The sequence below is a fragment of the Salvia splendens genome, chromosome 13 (assembly GCF_004379255.2).
Source record: "Salvia splendens isolate huo1 chromosome 13, SspV2, whole genome shotgun sequence".
Taxonomy (NCBI): Eukaryota; Viridiplantae; Streptophyta; class Magnoliopsida; order Lamiales; family Lamiaceae; genus Salvia; species Salvia splendens.
Genome location: NC_056044.1, coordinates 24,359,685 through 24,379,869, shown reverse-complemented (window position 1 = coordinate 24,379,869; position 20,185 = coordinate 24,359,685). Strand labels below are relative to the sequence as shown.

Below are 20,185 nucleotides of genomic sequence, written 5' to 3'. Positions count from 1 at the left end.
AGAATGTGGCCACGTTCTCGTTTCACTTATTAGGTTCAGATATGGTACGAGAAGAGAGAAAAAAGGGTTGCCCGGCCATACTTTTGAGCGAGAAAATGTTTTGGTGACTTGGTCTTTTATAAAACCCCGAGTTCACTTTTAAATGCTGACACAATATTTTATGAAAATTATTTTTCATGTGTTCACTGGGTACATCAAGTACTCAGTCCTGCATTTCTTTTTAAAAATGTGCAGGTTGAGAGTGACCGGTGCGGTGGGTGTTGAGCAAGACCGTTGAAGAAATTTAAGTGTCTAGAATGTGTCATGTCTTCACACGTGGCATATTCTTTCTCTCAAATGCTTCCGTTGAGTAGTTGTCCTTCTTTTGAATTCTTGTATCGCTGAGATAATATTCATTTTTGAGATACTCTGATTTTATTCGAGCTATTCCTATTTGTTTCGAGCTATGGTCGATTTGTGTTGTTTTCCCCTTTCTTTCCCGCTTCTTTAATCCTCCCCTAGTCGCGATCAACCGTGTTTTCTATCCTTAGGAAATGCGGGCGTGACAGGGACCGAAGGGGCCGGTGGAAGCAGTGGCGGTGGCGGTGGCGGGAGCGGCGGCGGAAGACGCGGCGGCCGCAGTGGCGGCTTGGACAACGGTGTCGGAAGCAGCGGTGGCAGCGATGCAGTGGCGCCGGAAGCCGGACACAAACGGGGCACGCACTATACCAAAGCGGAGTCCATTGTTGTGGCGAGGGCGTGGGATGCCGTCACATCGGACCCCATAGTGGGCACCGATCAGACCGAGGGGGGCTTTTGAAGCGCGTCCTGTTGGCATACAACTAGTTCAAACCTCAAGACGACAGACCGCGTGACGGAGAACAGCTCCGCAAAAAGTGGTCTAGGATTTTGCCGGCCACCAAGCGGTTCGCGGACATATACCAGAACAACCTGCTCAATGCTGAGAGTGGCTGGAGCAAAGCCGATGTGAAGGCACTGTCTATGGGCCAATACAACACGGAGGGCTGGCCGAAGTTCACAATGTGGGAGGAGTATCAAGTTCTCGAGCACTGTCCGAAATTCAAGGCTATCTGTGAGCAAGAGCAGGCTGGAGCTCCTAGGCCGAAGCGTACTAGACAACATAGCTGGGGACTACAGCAGCGGCAGCGGCTCGTAATCATTCGACCTGAACGGAAGAGCCCTCCGTTACACACTTTAGGCGCGCACGCCCTCCAGGATAACAAGCCTCTCTCCGACGCGCTAGAGAGGTTGGAATTTCCTCCCGCCGATCGTCGGCCGCGTCTGGATCGCGCAGCCTGCCCCAGCACCGCTGTAACACCCCGACTTTGTTCTACCATTTTTATTGTGTCCTTGAAAGGACCGTCGTTTGTGCACTTGAAAAATTTTTCGACCTTGTTTCTTTTGTCGAGAGGAGAATTTTATATTTTGAGCCAAACAATTATTCTTTCCTAGCCCAATTTGAAACCCAATTGCTATGAGCCCAAGATACATTTTATTTCTTTCTTTTGAGCCCAATTTCGGAGAAGCCCAATCGACATTTTAAAAGCATGAGATTTTCTTCCACTCAAACCTGATACAAAGAAATCTGCCACGATCTGCATCGCTGAAAAATAGGAACAAATCTCCTTATCAAATCCCAAAATACAAGCTGTGGTATTTATATGCACAATTCACGCCTCCCACAGTTTGCAAATTGAAAGATATCAGAGAAGAGAGAGAGAGTGGAGAGGCAGAGAGAGAGGCAACAGTGGATGAGAAAAAGAATTAGCGACGTTAGGAGCGTGAGGGCTCCGGTTCAAAAACGCAGCGGCAGCTAGGCTGTTGAACGATGTGCTGGAAGAAGGCGGCTGCCGTATATATCTAATGACAACGACGGAAAGGTGATGAGTAGATACATAGGTCATATACGAATATAAATATTCTTACAACGTCACGACCGACAATACATAAATCGCGAGAGGGAAGGAGGAGAACAGTAGATCTGCGAAAGAGAAGAAGATTTTGGCAGTCTGAGGTGGTGGCGTTTTGATCCGCAACGGCTGACCGGCCGATGACGGTGCTGAGACGGAGACAGCGGCAGCGCAGTATCGACGCCGGCGACGATGAGCGATGGAGACGGCGAGCATCGAATGCGATGGTGCCGCAGAGCGATTAACGGCAGCGGCTATTGATGCAGAGGAATAGTGAGAGAGAGATTAGGATTTTCGATTCGGAGGTGAAATCTGGTGGAGCGATTCGGGGATTGGATGTGAGACCGAGACAGGATACACGGCGGCTTGCACACCGGTGAGTTGTGGAGAAAAAAGGGCGACGGCGGTGCTGGAGTTTCACAGCGATGACGGCGGTGCTGGAGAAAACGAGTCTGCTGGTTGAGAATGAGAAAGGAAAAAGTTAGGCGGAGGTAGAGCTGAGCCGTTGAACTCGCCAACGGAGTTCAGATTGGAGGGCAGAATAGAGAGAGATCGAGAAGAAGAGAGAAAGAGAGTGGAATTGCTGCTCAAATTTTGGGGAAAGAATAAAAGGAATTGAGAAGAGAGATGGGGGTTCGACCGTGTGTTTTGCATTAGAAATAATATAGTGGAGTTGATTGAATGATCTACATGGTTTGGGCCGACAATTTTGGGAAAAGAACATGGGCTGGATTAATGCTATGTTTTGGGTCAATGGGAAATTGATGGACTGCGTTTTAATCAAATGGAGCCGAGGGAATAGGATTTTGGGGACGCTAAAGGATGAAATCAATGTTATAAAGTTGTGGGAAATTTCTGAGTTTTCTAACTAAGATCGAAGGGTAAGATTTATCATCACGTAGGATGCATGCTTTGCTGAAATTAGATTATTTCTCTTAAAGTTTAATATTTTGTATATTATGATCTTTCAAAAAGGTTGATTTTTGCATGCTATTTGAGAACGGAGCTGATTGACAAGTGAAGGATTTAAGAGAACGAGGTGGGCTTTCTATCCTATATTATTGTGTAGGCTTACTTTTAAATTTACGCAATATCTTTCAAGTATGAGTTATGTAATTAAATTCCAAATATATTGTGTCATGCCGTATTTTGTTTTTGTGGATGTGCCTATCTGATCGCCTAGTGGGGAGTGAGTCCCTACTAGAATTTGAGTTTAATCGAATTCGGGTTTGTCTAGGGAGTGAGTCTCTATTCAAGCTAGTGTACACAGAGGGGATCGTGCGCTATCTTTCGAGTTGGTCGGTCCAGTGATCGAGAATGTGGCCACGTTCTCGTTTCACACATGAGGTTCAGATATGGTACGAGCAGAAAGAAAAATGGGTTGCGCGGCCATACTTTTGAGCGAGAAAATGTTTTGGTGACTTGGTCATTTGTAAAACCCCGAGTTCACTTTTAAATGCTGACACAATATTTTATGAAAATTATTTTGGCATGTGTTCACTGGGTACATCAAGTACCCAGTCCTGCATTTCTTTTTAAAAATGTGCAGGTTGAGCGTGACCGGTGCGGTGGGTGTTGAGCAAGACCGTTGAAGAAATTTAAGTGTCTAGAATGTGTCATGTCTTCACACGTGGCATATTCATTCTCTCAAATGCTTCCGCTGAGTAGTTGTCCTTCTTTTGAATTCTTGTATCGCTGAGATAATATTCATTTTTGAGTTGTTGATTGTTGAGATACTCTGATTTTATTCGAGCTATTCCTGTTTATTTCGAGCTATGGTCGATTTGTGTTGTTTTCCCCTTTCTTCACCGCTTCTTTAATCTTCCCCTAGTCACGATCAACCGTGTTTTCTATCCTTAGGAAATGCGGGCGTGACAACCGCCGCACAGGGTCCCTGGTTCCCGCGAGGTCTTGAGGGAGAACCTAGATGTGCAGTTGATGCAACAACTGTAGGACGTCTGCAGCAAATACGAGGCCGCAACCAACCCGTTCATCAAGGATATATACTTGAAACTCATAAGTGAGATCCAGCGCCGTCTAGGCTTGGCTGATGAGGCTCCTGGGGCAGGGGCGGCCGGTGGCAGCGAGGGAGACGGAGAAGAAGAGGAGGATTACGACTCCGCCATCGATTAGACGGTGGCGGCGTTTTTATTTGTATTTTGTTTTAAATGTTCGTTGTATAATTTTACCGTTTCCAATACAATGATTATTCGGTCTCAATTACCTCGTTTTCTAATTATTTAAATTACGATGATTTTAACTATAATTGATTGAAACTAAAGGAAAAAATTAAAATGAAAATTGGTTATAAAATTTCGGGGCTATTGGAAGTGTCCGCCTATAGTGGCGGAAACCTTTTTTTTAGGCGGGGACAAAAAAACTGGGGCTGTGGACAAAAAAGGGAGTGGGGCTATTGGGGACGTCCGCCTTACAGTGGATACTCTTACCTACCCTTTCATTTTCATCCCATTCCTTCTCTCTCTACTAGGGTTGGAACGGTACAGTATACCGTGCCGAAATGGCCATTCCGCATACCGTACCGTACCGTGTGGTATGACCAAAAACCATACCTTTACCGTACCGCTTTCGTCGGTATACCAAAATTTAGATATCGTTACCGTACTGCTTTTTTCGGTATACCGTACCATAATTTCAGTATACCGCGGTATACCGTGATTTCCGGTATATACCGTATTTGCTGTATACCGTATTTTCGGTATATACCGCAATTGCGATATGATGCGGTATAACTCGGTATACCGCTGTATATACAAAATGCATACCTTTACCGTACCTAAAACTGTCGATACGGTATGATACCGTACCTAAAAGTAGGGTGTGCCGTCTCTCTACTCGCTTCTTGTAATTTCATTATTTTTGGTATTTTTTCGGTACGGTAAGTGCGGTATTTCGTTATATTTTCCCAGCCCTACTCTCTACTCGCTTCTTGTAATTTCATCGTCTCAACCCCTTCCGCTCCAATCCTTAAATAGAGGGAGGATGTTGTCTCCCCTTCCTCCACTCCACCTCCTCCTCCCCCTCCTCGGCCTTAGAGCATCCGCAATGGGTGGACGATGGCACGCCCGATGGTGCGCATCGTCCGCACCCATTGCGGGTGCGCGCCATAGGGCGCGGACGATAGTCGCGCCCTATACTTCGGTCGCGGAGGATAGCGCGAACGATGGCCATCGTCCGCGGACATCGTCCGCCCTGTCGCGGACGATGGCCGCAGACGATGGCCATCGTCCGCGCCATCGTCCGCCCCATTGTGGAGGTCGCGGACGATCGACCGCGGACGATGGCACGCGGTTTCGTTTTTTTATAAATACCGTTCATTTGTAACATTTCATTTTCGAAACTTACATTTACATAATTACTACGAAATGGATTCAAGCCCCAATAGTCCTACGTTTAGCGTAGGGGCGCATTGGCCGGGTATAGAACCCAGCGATTATCGTTCGTTCGACACGAACACCCATTACGATCCTGATTTCAGTACGGAATTGTATGGGTTGTCTGACATGGAGCCGTCTCCGCACCGCCCAACCGCAGCGGCCGATCCCGACCCCGCCCCCGCCGCGACCGCTTCCGCCCCAGCCAAAAAGAAGCGGAACCGGCAGCGGGCGCAGAAGTTGCCGCCTCCCGGTGATTGCGATGAGTACGCCCCCGGCCGTACGAACTACAACTACGACGAAACTCTCACTTTGGCCCGGTGTTGGGTAGATATATCAGAAGATCCGATATTCGCGAACAACCAGCGACAGATCGCGTACTGGGAACGCATCGCGGACCTCTACAATTCGGTCAAGCCGCCGACCGCGTACAAGCGCAAGCGTGAGCAACTCCGCAAGCACTGGGATCAAGTCAAGAAGCAAGTGAACTTGTACGGGGCGGAGTTCGAGAAGTTCACGAGGTCACAGATGAGCGGCGAGAGCGCGAGCGACGTGCGCACTAAAGCGATGTTGTCGTACCGGTCGATGTTCGGCGATTTCAAGCACGAGGCCATCTGGGCGCTCTTGAGGGAGAAGCAGAAGTTCCAAGGTGGAATTCTGCACACTGGTGTGCCGAAGAGGACGAAGGTCACCGAAGTTAGTGACTACACGAGCAGCGGCAGCGGCAGTCACCCGGTTGACCTCAACCGGACGTACGTGGATGAAGGGAGTTCCGGCACACCGGTGTCCTTCCGGCGTACTCCCGGCGTCAAGGCTGCGAAGGCCAAGGGGAATGCGACCGCGATCTCATCGTCGACCGCTGCAACCCAAGCTCCGGTCCCGGTAGAGCTCCCAACCCAGACGGCCACCGCGTTTGAGTCGTTAGCAACAGCGTCGATGGCAAGGACGATGTTGCAGACGCACATGGCCCTCAAGAAGTGTACCGACCCCGACGAAGCCGAATATCTCCGGGCGTTACTCGATGAGCTGCGTCGGAAGTTGGTAATTGGTCCGACTTAGTTTTTTTTTTTTTTATTAGTTCAATGATGTAACTTTTTTTATTAAAACTTCGCCGTTTGTTATTTAGACCGTTTTTTATTTACTCGTTACTTGTTATTTGAAAACAGTTAAATTAATTAAATAAAACAATAAAATGATGATGTGGCGCGTCTTAGGGCGCTCCACTGCAGGTGGGGAGGTAGGAGGATAAAACTGCTGACGTGGCGCCCCATATGGCGCGCCTTAGGGCGCCCCATTGCTAATGCTTTTATCCTCCTCCCGCCATCAACTCCGCTACCGTGTCCAAAAGATTACGGCTCTTCAGAAAATCTCCCCCCTCAGATGGCTACCCTAAATCCAACAAAGATGCCGAATCAAACCTGGAGAAGCCATATGAATCTCCACCGCTCAATTCTGCTGCGCTTATGGATAAATCTCTGCTAGATATGGTTTGAGCGGTGCAGATATGGGGTTTGGCAGGTGCAGTGACATGATTCTAGAGGTTAGAGATGGTGGTGGTTGGATACCAGGTGGTTGTGGCAGTGCACAGATGGTTTTGGTAGTGCAGATATGTGGTTTGAGGGGGAGATTGGGAATATTAGCAAGAATTAAATATACATTAAAAACTACACTAAATATATGGTTCACGTAACTTTTCTATCGAATATATAAATACCCGTGACCAAAAGAAATGAGCCATTACTTCGGCGACGAAGAGAGTATTTATCTAGGCTTCTCCCTTGCCTTAGCTTGTGATTCTAGATGCATATATTAAATTAACTTCAAATTAGCGGTGCATATACCATTACACCTTCAATTTACTTGAAAATTGACATATATGTACTCCACGGTAATAAGTGAAATACTGTCTAGTGCATAATTTGAGAGACAAGTGACATTGGGAGAATGCTTGTTTATCAAGTGTTACAGGCTGAAATATTTATTTTTGGATGGAACAAGCTGACATAATTTGCTGAAGAGTTTGGTCCTTAACATATTGGGATTTATTGATTTTGGTTCAAAACAATATCTTTTGAATTATTTGGTCCCTCACAAATAAAAACGGGTCACATTTGGTCCGAATTTGACGGAACCGTTAAAAGTTAACGGTCAACGAATCTTAATTCAATTTTGACCGCATCTCCGCCGTCTGGCTCGCCGGCACCGAGCTCCTCCGCACCAGCACCCCCGAGCCCACCCCTCACGGAATCTCCTGGACCTTCCGCAAAGACATCACCCGCTACTCCTCCCTCCTCACCTTCATAACAATCAATTCCAGATCATTCTATAGCTATTGCATAACACAAATTAACCAACAATTCATAACTAAAATGGTGAAGTCAACAAATTTTCAATAAACCCTAATTGGTGATTGGTGAACAGAAAGTATTTGGGGGAAATGATTATTTACCGGCGTATTCACAGATAAATATTCCGGCGGTGATCAGCTCCGCCGCATAGAGGCCCCAGCCCTTTTTCTCGTGTTTTACAATCTTCAACCTCAAATTCACCCCGCACTGAGTCACCCTGTTACCGCACAGAGAGTCACAATTGCAACTCGGTCCGCATTCTAGATTCAAGCAGGGGAAAAAATCATCGCCGCCGCAGCCTTTTGTGCAGTCGCAACCGGTGGCGCCGTCGACGCGGAATAGTAAAGGAGAGGGGGGATCGGGTGGGGCATCGTGGCCGGAGCCCCATGGCTGGCGGAAGTGGGTGGTAGTGCGGAGGGTCTGAGATGGAGTGTAGAGAAAGTAGGAGTAGGTGTAGGGGTCGCCGGGGATAGGGTTGTGGAAAGGGATGGGAAGCTTCTCAAAACCTCTGGAAGCGTCGGAGGTTCTGCGGGAAGTTACGTTGGTAGAGAGGTGGTGCAAGGTTTTGCAGGTTGAGGAGATGGAGACTAGCTCGGTGGGATTGAGGTAAGGAATGACGATGGGGGCGCATTGGAAGAATGGTTCGCCGGTTTGATGGTAGTTGATTTTCCGGCAATGTGGTTCCTCCATTGTAGAATTGGGCGGAGGTCCAACCGTCCGAATTTGTAGAATTGGGAGGAGGCCTAGAATTCGGTGCCGGCGAGCCAGACGGCAGAGATGCGGTCAAAATCAAATTAAGATTCGTTGACCGTTAACTTTTAACGGTTCCGTCAAATTCGGACCAAATGTGACCCGTTTTTATTTCTGAGGGACCGAATAATTCAAAAGATAATGTTTTGGACCAAAATCAATAAATCGCAATATGTTAAGGACCAAATTGAGCCTTTACTCTTTGCTGAAATAGGTCGTTTCTACGTCTAAGGGTCAGGCACTAGCTGATGAATACGACATCAAATTCTTTGAGACAGTAAGTAGAAATTGCTGCTTACGATGTTGGGTTTATGTTTGAAAGATCCAATCCAAAGAGCTCGTTTTTGAACAGAGTGCCAAGACGAACATGAATGTGGAGAAGGTATTCTTATCCATAGCTCGGGACATTAAACAAAGACTTTCTGAGGCAGACTCAAAGGCCGAGGTATGTATTTCAGCTTACTCTGTATATTTTGCGTAACGATATTGAGACGTATTCGGTGTGAATGCAGCCTCAGACCATAAAAATTTCCCAACCAGACCAGGCAGGGGCTCAAAAATCAGCTTGTTGTGGTTAAACATGCCTCTGAAGAATGGATGACCGTTTTGACGAGGAGATAGTCTTTGCTTTGACGATATCCAAATTGCTCTTGTACAAGAGCATCTCCAGTAAGACTGGACGTCAAATAGCCCTCACATAGCCTTCACACTGCCACATCATCAGCACTACAATTCTCCTGCCACATCAGCTTGCCACATCAACTGGACATCAAATAGCCCTCACATAGCCTTCACACTACCTATCCACATCACTAATAACAAGTATATAATTTAATTTACACTCGTATCAACATACGGAATTTAATTTACGAGACAAATACGGAAAATTCGAATAATAATATTAAAACTTAAAAAGTACATTAATTAAAAAAAAGTACAATAATTTTAAAAAAAGTACAAAAATTAAAAAGTACATTAATTTAAAAAAGTAAAACAAAATCACTCCTCGCCGCCGTCCTCGTCTCCGTCGTCGCCCAGCGCGTATATATAGTGTTTTCGAAAAAAAAAATTTAAAATCTGACGCCGGTTTGACGCCGAATAGGGGTCCTACAATGGCGCCGTGAGGATCGGCGTCGGAACCGGCGTCATCGCGCGAATCGGCATGGCCACGCCGATTTTAACAAAAGCGAGCTTTGAAAATATGGATGAGTTTTTCTTTAAACCTATTTTTAGCTCTATATCTTTCACTCTAATATTATCTTTTCATCTCTCTCTCGCTCTATAACCAAACTGACACTCTTGGTCTCATTTTTGTCAGTTGATAGCTTTGCGTTTACTGTGTAAAAACTTGAATATTTTCAAACTACTACGGCAACGGCAACGACAACGATTTCAAATCAGAGGTTTTCATGTCTGATATGGCAATGACATAACTCTTAATAGAATGTCTGAATTTCACAGGAGGAGGACTATGAGTAACCAGAGACATAACTCTTAATAGAATGCAGCAACTTCTATAATTCAACCGAATACTTCGATCACGCCCTGACAGAAATACTTCATACATTCGATGGCAGTCGTCTCACCGATGTGGAGGTATTCGTCCCACATGTCTGCCGCGGTGCCGTAGGCCAACTGCCTGATTGCCGCAGTGCACTTTTGAATAGGGGTGTGGCCGGGTCTGCCAGCCGCATCGTGCCTGAAGCTGAAATACAGATATCGCTGCTCCAATGCGTTAACAATACGCATAAACAGGTCCCGCCTCATCCTAAAACGACGCCTGAAATGGTTGGCGTTAAAACGCGGCTCCTCTGCGAAGTAATCTGTGAACAGGCGTTGATGTGCAGCTTCATGATCACGATCAACCACTTGTCGACGGTGGACAACTGGTCGTGGGCGAGGTGCTGCCGGCTGCATATAACTCTGCATCCATCGATCAACCTCACGGCTCGTATAGGCATCTAGCTCTTCGTACATCATACGCTCGTACTCATCCGCATCCCCACCACTACCACCGGCATTACTCATTTCTTAAATTAATCTTGTACAGAAAGTAAGGTAGAGAGAGAGTACTCGTTAAAACAAGTGGTGCGAATGAAAATGACGTTCAAAGCGCGTATATATAGTGTTTTCAAAAGAAAAAAAATAAAAAATAAAATCTGACGCCGGTTTGACGCCGATCCGGGACCCACAATGGCGCCGTGAGGATCGGCGTCGGAACCGGCGTCATCGCGCGAATCGGCATGGCCACGCCGATTTTGACGCCGATTTCGCCGACGCTGGTTCCAATGGTTCGGCGTCAGAACCGGCGTCGGCGAAAAATCGGCGTCGCGATTTTGACGCCGGCATTGGAGATGCTCTAATGTCACCCCTATCTCTTACTCCCTCCGTCCCGCACTACTTGCACTTATTTCCTTTCTGGGCGTCCCAAGTTATTTGCACTCTTTCCATTTTTAGTAACAATTTATACCTACAGCCGTAATTGTTGACTTTGTCTATCACCCATTCCTTAATCTCCGTGCCCAAAAGGAAATGTGCGAGTAGTGCAGGACGGAGGGAGTATTATTTTAGATACTACACTGTTGTGTTTTATTTACATTTATTGGATGTGATATAGTATTTTTCTTGAATTTTCTGATCCTGGTAGTCAGTTTCTCTTTGAAAATCCGAATATGTATTTAGAATACTGTAACAAAAACATGATTGATATAAACGCTCACTATTTACAAAGATCCCAAAAACAAGGGAGAGCAGTTTACCGCAATCAAAATATCTCTACACCATTTTTGTTACAACAATTACATTCCTTTCTCCTCAATTTTTCAAGGAAAGTAAATAACCCAAAAAAAAAACACCAATGGCAACCTCTCCTAGCAATAATCACACTGCAGCGGAGTAAGCAGTGACCTATGCTACATCTCTCCGCCGTGTATGAACATCAAACACCGCAGCTTCACGTGTGAGTATGCCGGAAATGCTATTGGTTGCTAGCTGTCACGGTGAACACCGAGTAGACTGGCCTGTGGTCTGAAAATCTTGATTCGCTCCTAAAATAACACTCTTGTTTGAGGCCTTCGCCTTTCCACAATATTCTATCACACCTATCATTATAAAAAAAATATTAATTCCAGATTAATACTACTACTATTTTCCATAACCTGATTTGCATTGTACTATTATATGTAACAAATTTGAGATGAAATAGATGAATTACCAGGCAGGGGTTCGACGCTTCTCTTTGGGCGATGAGGTTTTGTAAGCGTAAATGTCTGAATTTGTGATATATTTATAGGTTGGACCAAAATATATGTCCCCTTCTTCCCACCCTTGGAATACTCGACCCTCCTTTTGTTCTAATCTCAACTGCAATACATGTCACCAACCATATTATTCATACGTATAACTTAAATCATTTTAATTAACAAATCGTGATTGATACTAATACACACAAATAGTACCTGATCTTTCTCAAGAAGTGCTTGCCAGTCATTTCTTTCGAGTTGTTCGTATGTTTCACCGCATATAGATGCAAGCCGATAATTCAAGTCTCCCAGCCAAATTATCTTGCTACATAAACACAAAACAATGGAAAACACATTATTAAGTGTTTATCAATCGTATTTTACTCACATGCGACATGCAGAAATATGTACTCACTCGTGATCTAAAATGTTATACGAGGTAAATGGTCGTCTTGGGCTTCTACCCGAATGTGAGAATCTCGTTTTCTTGAAAATCTCCACAACATCCATATTTCTTCTAGTTTCAGCTCCCTCTTTCTCTCCGGATGCAAGATGAGTACACACGAAGCAAAATGTCTTTTGTTGCATCGTCATACTGATAGATATTGAGCCCTAGATACGATATGAATGCAATCAAAACACTGAATAATTGAGAATAAAATGGCTTACTAAATGAAAAACAAGTTATATACTACTCCCCCTTCGTCCCATAGTAGATGTCACACTTTCCTTTTTAGTTTGTCCAATAAAAGATGTCACATTTCTTTTTTAAAAAAAAGTTCCTTCTCACATCAATTATAAAATTATATTTTCTCTCACAACTTAACACGCAAAATAACATCTCCTAAAATCTCGTGTCATCTCCCAAGTGTGACATCTACTATGGGACGGAGGGAGTACTATACCTTATTTCCTAGGTATCCCATGAGGCCGGTCCCAACGCATGAAACCTTCAGACTAGTAATGCGGTGATACAATTCTTCACGAACCCACACACACAAAAGCAGGCCAACCATCTGCTTGCTCGCAGCCAAACAATACTTATGTTGTGTTCCACTAATCGGACTAGATGAATCGTCTTCACTCGAACTAGAATTTGAACTTGAACTCAAGCTTAATGTGTCTCCAAAATAATCATCATGAAGCAGTGAAGAATCAAAGGAGCTGATTCTTGATTGTTGATGCTTATGATCGATAGAATCACCGTTCAGAGAGTGGCGGATTAGGGATAGCCACTTTGCAGCCGGACTATAGTCCTCTTGGCCTAGCACGTTACCGGCATTTAAAGGGACGATCTCTTGGAACCTAAACCAAAACAAATATAACAAGATAAGTTAGGTTTCATCTCATGCTTATATAGTAGGAATGATCTAAATGAAATTATAGACATACCCGAGTACATAAATATCAGCCGATGTTTTGGTCTTTAACCAATCATTTAGATTTAGATCATCTTCTGGAGTCTTGCCTCCTACATTCCATGTCCCAACAAACATCCTACAAAATCCAACTTACATCGTTTAAGTCTATAAACTTAAACAACAATATTTTTTCATTATATTTAATTGCACTGAATTTTAACATATAGGAGTACTACATGGAGTAATAAATTGATTTCTCTTTATATACAAAATCAATAAATACTCCCTCCGTCCCGCACTACTCGCACTTATTTCCTTTTTAGGCGTCCCAAGTTACTTGCACTCTTTCCATTTTTAGTAAAAATTTTCACCTACAGCCGTCATTTTTTACTTTCCTATACACTCATTCCTTAATCTCCGTGCCGAAAAAAAAAAGGGGCGAGTAGCCCGGGACGGAGGGAGTACAAGGAAACCAATAGTGGAAATTAAAAAGATATCTAATCTGATGCTATCTCATACCTGAGGTCTAGATCAGGAGAGACAGGTGGCACAAGATGGTCAAATCCAGGCCGTTCAATTTCGTTGTTCGTTTCCATCAACCACTCCTCTATAAAACACAAAAACCTTAATTAATTACGTGATTAACGACTAATTAAGCTAGACACCCAAAAAAGACTCACTTTCTTTCATCTAATTAATATCTAATCTACCCTTCAAAATAATCACATCCGTCCAACCTAATCACAGCTTAATAGCAACCCCCATGTTTTTTTGATTTAGATCGTGATAAACTAATCATATCTTAAAAGTAAATCAACTTTCTACCAATAAAGCTAAAAATAAAATATAATAAGTTGACCGGAAGAAGGAAATTACCTGACAAATCCTCCGGCACAACGGCGGAAGGCCCATCATCGGAGCAACTCTTCAAACTCCTCTTGAGAAAATCTGAAAATTTTCACCAATATTTTGTTAATAATTATCCAAATTTTTGAAATTTGAAATAATTTATATTGCTATAATCTTGTACCTTTTGTGTCATAATCTGAGTCAAACTCATCCGATCCACCCTTTATATTCAACCATTTTCTGGCCACCGTTTTCGGCCACGAATTGGACTGCAAGAAATATTTGTTAATGAAGCAAATTCTCGAAACCAAAAATAGATCAAATTTTTTGAAGGATAATGTTCATAAATACATAGATAAATTACCTTGAGAAATTTTTCTTCTTGCCTCATTGCGGAAATGGAGCGAAACCAAATGGGGCTAGTTTCTGAAGACAAGAAATATAGATATATAAATGAGAAGATATTTTGAAAAAACAATATTTATATGCATAGGATTTGATTGGTGTGGATGAAAGTCGATTGAAGCAAACAAGTGGGGTGTGGGAGTCTGAGCATATTAGTTGTTAATGTTATTGCATTATAAAAGAGTGAAGATTGACAAATTTATAGGTTAATTAGTTTGGAATGATGTCAAACACTGAATTGTTTAGACTTGTGGCATAAAACAAGTGTTTTATTGAGTTACCAAGGTGGAATAAAAAAGAAGCTAGTTGCAGGAGAAATGGAGACAGCATATAATATGAAGCTACATGCATATAATTAAAAGGTCAACCCTAAAGTTAAGTTCTCATTAATTCATATTACAATCTAGATCATCCATTTTTAACAGAGATTAAATATAACAATAAAGGTGAAATTTATACATAAAATCAAATCATAAAAATCTGATGATACTTACATGATAAAGTGAAGAGAGAGAGAGAGGTATTTCCTTTCACAAAGTGCTTGTGTTGCAGAGAAAGAATGAAGATGAGGGAATTTAAAGTACATAAATGGTTCGAATTTGTTATAGAGAGAGAGAGAGGGCTTTAATATTTGAAGGAGAAGCAAATAGCGGCAGTTTGTTTAAGGATTTATACAGAGATCAACAATTGATTCTGTGTCGAAAAGTGAGAGGAAGAGAGAGAGAAGAGTTCACATACAAACAAGTGTCGAGGACAATGCGGTACAGAAGAAATGATTGGAGGGTATTATGGTCAATGTCAACGCAAAAGTGTTAATGGAAGTGGTTTTCACGATGACGTGTGAACGTGTAATTGGTTTCCTGCATACTGTAGTTTTTTTTTCTCTTTTCTTTTCTCGAATTTAAATTCATGCATTAGATAAGAAAAAATTAGATCAATTAATTATCTACCAATACATTTCTATTAGCCACACGTATATATTAGAGAGAAACAGTTCTAATTTTTTTTACTAGTTATTTAAATATACATGAATAAATGGACGGAGGTGTTGTTAATACTATGTTTATATAGCGTGAACTATTTTCTAATAAAAACAAAATTCGATTATCGGATTAATATGTGCCAAATATATGTGGACGGAGGAGTGCTCAATACGTTTATACTTAATTTGCATAAAATCAATGTGGTGCTAAATTCGGCTTTACAAAAAAAATCGGCTTGATTAAAAGTCATTTTAAATTTTCAACTATAAAAGTCGATGTTTAGTTGTACGTTTTGCGTAGACACTATTGATATTAAAAAAATATTTTAAAAAAGTTAGTCACAACCTTGGTTACTGCACTAAATTTTGAGGATAGTTAGATCAGTGCAGGGACAGACCTAGTTCCGGTCAAGCCGCCGCTCCAGCGGGGGCTTGGGCCGGTGCCATGGCCGTCGCCTGAAGTATGCGTGGACAGAGTCTGTAAGATAGAAAGAGGGGAGGACGAAGAGATTTAGGAGGAAGTTTTATGGAAAATATGTTGAATTAATAAAAAGTAAACCTAGGGATAGGCTACATAGAAAGTCACACCTATTAAATCCCTTTTCTCTATTAATCGAACAAGTATTTTATTTTCCTATCACATTTATTGTTTTTTACATTTATAAAGTCAGACGCTCTCCTGTCTATTTTAATTATAAAAATATGCCTTTTATTTACCAATCTACATTTAACTAACTAATAGGTGTTGATTTTTTAATTAATTAGATGGTTAATTTAATTTTTCAATTCATTAGACGACCAATTTTTTAAGAACATTGACTATAGACTCTAGAAAATTATTTATTTATTCAATAAAATTGTGATATTGATTTGTGATTAGGAATTAGGGTTGTAATATGTGATTTTATGTTTGAGAGTAAAGGTTTATTAAATTTTTTATTATAATTATTTCTAATGTCTTATAAATAATTGTAACCTCATTATATATAAAATTAAAATTTTTAATAATATTATTAATATTAGTAATAATATCTTTACTATTATTATTATAAAAAATTTCAGCATCGAATTGAATAAGTTTCTGGTTCCGTCCCTGGATCAATGTATATTGTGGAGTGGACTATTATTTAGCGGATTAAATATCGTAAATGAAAGGTCATAAAATCTAGAGTAAAGGCCAAAATTGGTCCTGAACATATAGTCATTTTACGATTTTGGTCCTAAACATTATCTTTTGGATTTTTTGGTCCTGCACATATGGACATTTGATCATTTTGGTCCTCCGTCAATATTTCCGTTAAAAACTAACGGTCAACATTATCTTTTGGATTTTTTGGTCCTGCACATATGGACATTTGATCATTTTGGTCCTGCACATATGGAATTTTGATCATTTTGATCCTCCGTCAACATTTTCGTTAAAAACTACGGCCGATTTTTGACTAAAACAATGGGTTGGGTCGGGTTTGGGTTACACGTTAAGAAAAAAATAATATTTTCTTAAAATCTAAGCATAATATTTTCGTTAAAATCTAAGCATAATATTCTTAAAAAATTAATTAATATGTTTTAATTAATAAAATTAAAGTATAGTATTTTTTAATTAATTTTTTCATGAATTTGAAGAAAATATTATGCTTAGATTTTATTAAAAATAATTTTTTAATTATTTAATTTTATTATATAGATTTAATATTAGTATACTTTAATTTTATTATTTTGATTAAAAAATGATTATTTTAATTTGGTAATTTTTTATTTTATCGTGTAATATCATGTTTAAATCGTATAATAACATCATGTTTTAGTCGTTATAATATTTTTAATCAACAAAAATAACTAAAAATTAAAGTTTTATAATTTTTTAATTAATAAAAAATAATTATTTTTTTTCTTAACGTGTAACCCAAACCCGACCCAAACACAACCCGACCCAACCCATTGTTTTAGTAAAAAATCGGCCGTTGACCGTTAGTTTTTAACGAAAATGTTGACGGAGGACCAAAATGATCAAAATTCCATTTGTGCAGGACCAAAATGATCAAATATCCATATGTGCAGGACCAAAAAATCCAAAAGATAATGTTGACCGTTAGTTTTTAACGAAAATGTTGACGGAGGACCAAAATGATCAAATTTTCATATGTGCAGGACCAAAATGATCAAATGTCCATATGTGTAGGACCAAAAAATCCAAAAGATAATGTTTATGACCAAAATCGTAAAATGACTATATGTTCAGGACCAATTTTGGCCTTTACTCTAAAATCTAATACGAGTAACATACTAAATATATTATGCAAGACACTGAGAACTAATACCCCAATATATTTAAAAGACTATTTCACCCATGTTTCGAAAAGAAATTCTCAATAAACTCGTTCAATGTATCTCTAAAAAAATTTTAAAAATTGGGGAACAGATGTCATCCCCTAAAATTAAAATTGAAATGTTTTCTCTCAACCAACATAAAATGATGATGGGGTCTTAGCCATCACTAATCCAAAATCAACTACTAAGATAAGCCACCTGTCGTTTTACCCTTTTTCCGATATTAATTTTTTTACCTCAAAAGTGAGCAAAGCAAATCAAGAAAATCGCATTCAATCTTAAAATACAACCCTAATTGCTCGAACGTGGCAGGTTGTTAAAACACTTTCAATTTGGGAATTAATTGTAATCAATGACTAAGCACAAAGTTATCTTAATTAGTGCACGGTTAAGCCAAATATTTTAGTGCACAACAAGTGTTACTTGTTTTCCCCTTTTGTAGTCGTTATCTTTTTTACCCCAAGAACTGAAACACTACATAAATAATTTTTTGGGGTATAAATAACGAAGCAAATTTGAGACTTGGAGCCTTCAAATTTTGCCATCTTGGGCAAAAAATTGCGTCGCATATATGAAATAGTACTGACGTGGCTAAATATTGTTTCATTTCAATAATTTGTCGTTCACCTATAAATATTCATAATAATATAATAATAAAATTGTGCGGTTGAAAGTTTGTTTCCAGGAAAGAATTTATATAATCAATACTACGTAGAATATTAAATTATAAAGTGGTAAACTGTTTCAAACATACGGAGTAATATTATACTCTTGGGTCTGTCTTAATTAGACTTATTTTATCATTTGAAAAAATATACTTGCCATATTTTTCGAAATTAGCCTAATAAAAGTGTTAATAAAATTTGATAGAGCATATGTGGAATAGTTTGTGTTTAAGTTTTATGTGAGTTTTTCAAAAGCTGTTTGATTTAATTTTGTAATTGAATACGTAAACAGACATCAATTAATCTTGTAATATGGCAGCATATATAATCACGGGGAAGAGATATTGTTTGTTTATACGGGAAAAAAGTTACTGTATTTAGAAATCAAGCTATGTCAGCCACGTGTCTAATATTTTTCTTATCTTTACATTGTAATTTATTAAATATATACTTTATGCTATGAAACGGTGGTGATCAGATTGAGCGCTTTTCAACTAAATGATAAAATATTTTAGATAATTTAACTTAATTTGGGTTTTGGACGCAAGAGTAGGATTAGATTCATCAATTTGTTGTCGACTGAGATATTTTATTTTTTCGTGCAACGGAAAATATTTTTCTTTATATGGCAAATACATTAACTAGGTGAAGGACATTATTCTACAATGCATTAAACGTGATTCTAAATAATTGATGTGAATTATATAATAAAGAATTACGACATGCATGCTTACCAATAAAACCTTATTTGGTGGCATGTATTAAAATATTTTCAACCATAAATATATTACCAATTATTACTGCGACTATGGACTTCCTAAAATATGTTACTGTACTAGATGTCTATAAGATTAGTTGAAGCTGGCAATTGAGATTATTTGGTAAATACTTAAAAATATTCACATATATAATTTAATTAGATACAAGAGAGTTAGAAAACTTGGCCAAGTGAATTGCATCGCTTTTGGCCTATCCGAATGCCGAACCGCGTACACTGATGACAATTACGTTTTATTTTAATCTATAGATTGAATTGCGAACAAAATTCACGAATATTAAGGTTCTATTTTCCTTTGATCCACACTCAAATTTATTTGTATGGATAATCTTTGGACATGAAATAATCACAGTTAAGATATTTTTGCAGTATTTTAGTACTACTTTTTTGGTCGACACTTTTATTTTTGATCATTCATGAACAATGTCCATCACTAGAAAAAATATTCTCCAAATTTAATTAAATATTAATAAATTTTATTGAAATACTAACCAATCTCTATGTTACTATAGATTATTAATATAATTAATAATTAAAACTAATTGCATGCTTATATAGAGTTATTAGCCACTGCCAAAATGGATACTCCTATTTTCGTCATTCGTCAAGCTTATGAGAATTTAATCTAGCATTTATTTGTCTAAAAAAATAGCATGAACATTAGTATATTTTCTCCTTTTAAATTTTTTTAACATACATATGTATATATGCTTCATAGAGGGTAAAAAGTACTATTCGGTTTATTGTAAAATGATAAAATTGATATATATTTAATTTTAAACACCAAACTTAAATTAAAGAACATCTGTTAAGTTTGCATTCACTTATAATTAACATGCATGTGTTAAATTTCCGATAGAGATATATTTGTGACTATAAATTTAATAACTTTATTACCTAAAAAGTAAAGTATAAAACGTGATATAGTTTTTCCTTTTTAAAATTTTTACAACGAATAATCTAACATAAACATGTTACTTACTACTATTCAAGTAAAGAATAATGTCACTAAAATTGAATTTGAAGGCCTCTCAAGGTTTTTATTAAAGTAGCAGTGATTAGTTATAGGAAGGAAAAAAAAGGAAAGAAGAACTAAATAAATGAGAGAAGAATGAACTATTATCCAATGATTTTCTTAAACAAAAGGTAGAATCTTAATATCCAATGATTTT

At 39.6% G+C, this 20,185-nt stretch overlaps 2 protein-coding genes across 3 annotated transcripts; both read right to left on the bottom strand.

The window, feature by feature from the left end:
* Positions 1 to 7,443: 7,443 nt before the first annotated feature.
* LOC121760753 (histone-lysine N-methyltransferase SUVR3-like) lies at positions 7,444 to 8,351 on the bottom strand. The gene is made up of 2 exons (XM_042156380.1): positions 7,752 to 8,351; positions 7,444 to 7,598 (listed from the first exon to the last, which is right to left on the bottom strand). Exons 1-2 carry the CDS (start codon positions 8,338 to 8,340, stop codon positions 7,444 to 7,446), a joined length of 744 nt encoding a protein of 247 aa, XP_042012314.1. The 5' UTR covers positions 8,341 to 8,351.
* A 2,738-nt stretch (positions 8,352 to 11,089) lies between these two features.
* Positions 11,090 to 14,956, bottom strand: LOC121760985 (type I inositol polyphosphate 5-phosphatase 8-like). 2 transcript variants are annotated; one of them, XM_042156567.1, is made up of 11 exons: positions 14,752 to 14,956; positions 14,217 to 14,278; positions 14,034 to 14,121; positions 13,880 to 13,951; positions 13,523 to 13,610; positions 13,035 to 13,139; positions 12,548 to 12,947; positions 12,058 to 12,254; positions 11,859 to 11,967; positions 11,615 to 11,763; positions 11,090 to 11,501 (listed from the first exon to the last, which is right to left on the bottom strand). In XM_042156567.1, exons 2-11 carry the CDS (start codon positions 14,241 to 14,243, stop codon positions 11,378 to 11,380), a joined length of 1,359 nt encoding a protein of 452 aa, XP_042012501.1. In that variant the 5' UTR covers positions 14,244 to 14,278; positions 14,752 to 14,956; the 3' UTR covers positions 11,090 to 11,377. The 2 variants fall into 2 exon arrangements, with proteins under 2 accessions (XP_042012501.1, XP_042012502.1); XM_042156568.1 differs by lacking the exon at positions 14,752 to 14,956 and having other exon boundaries at positions 14,217 to 14,435.
* Positions 14,957 to 20,185: the final 5,229 nt, after the last annotated feature.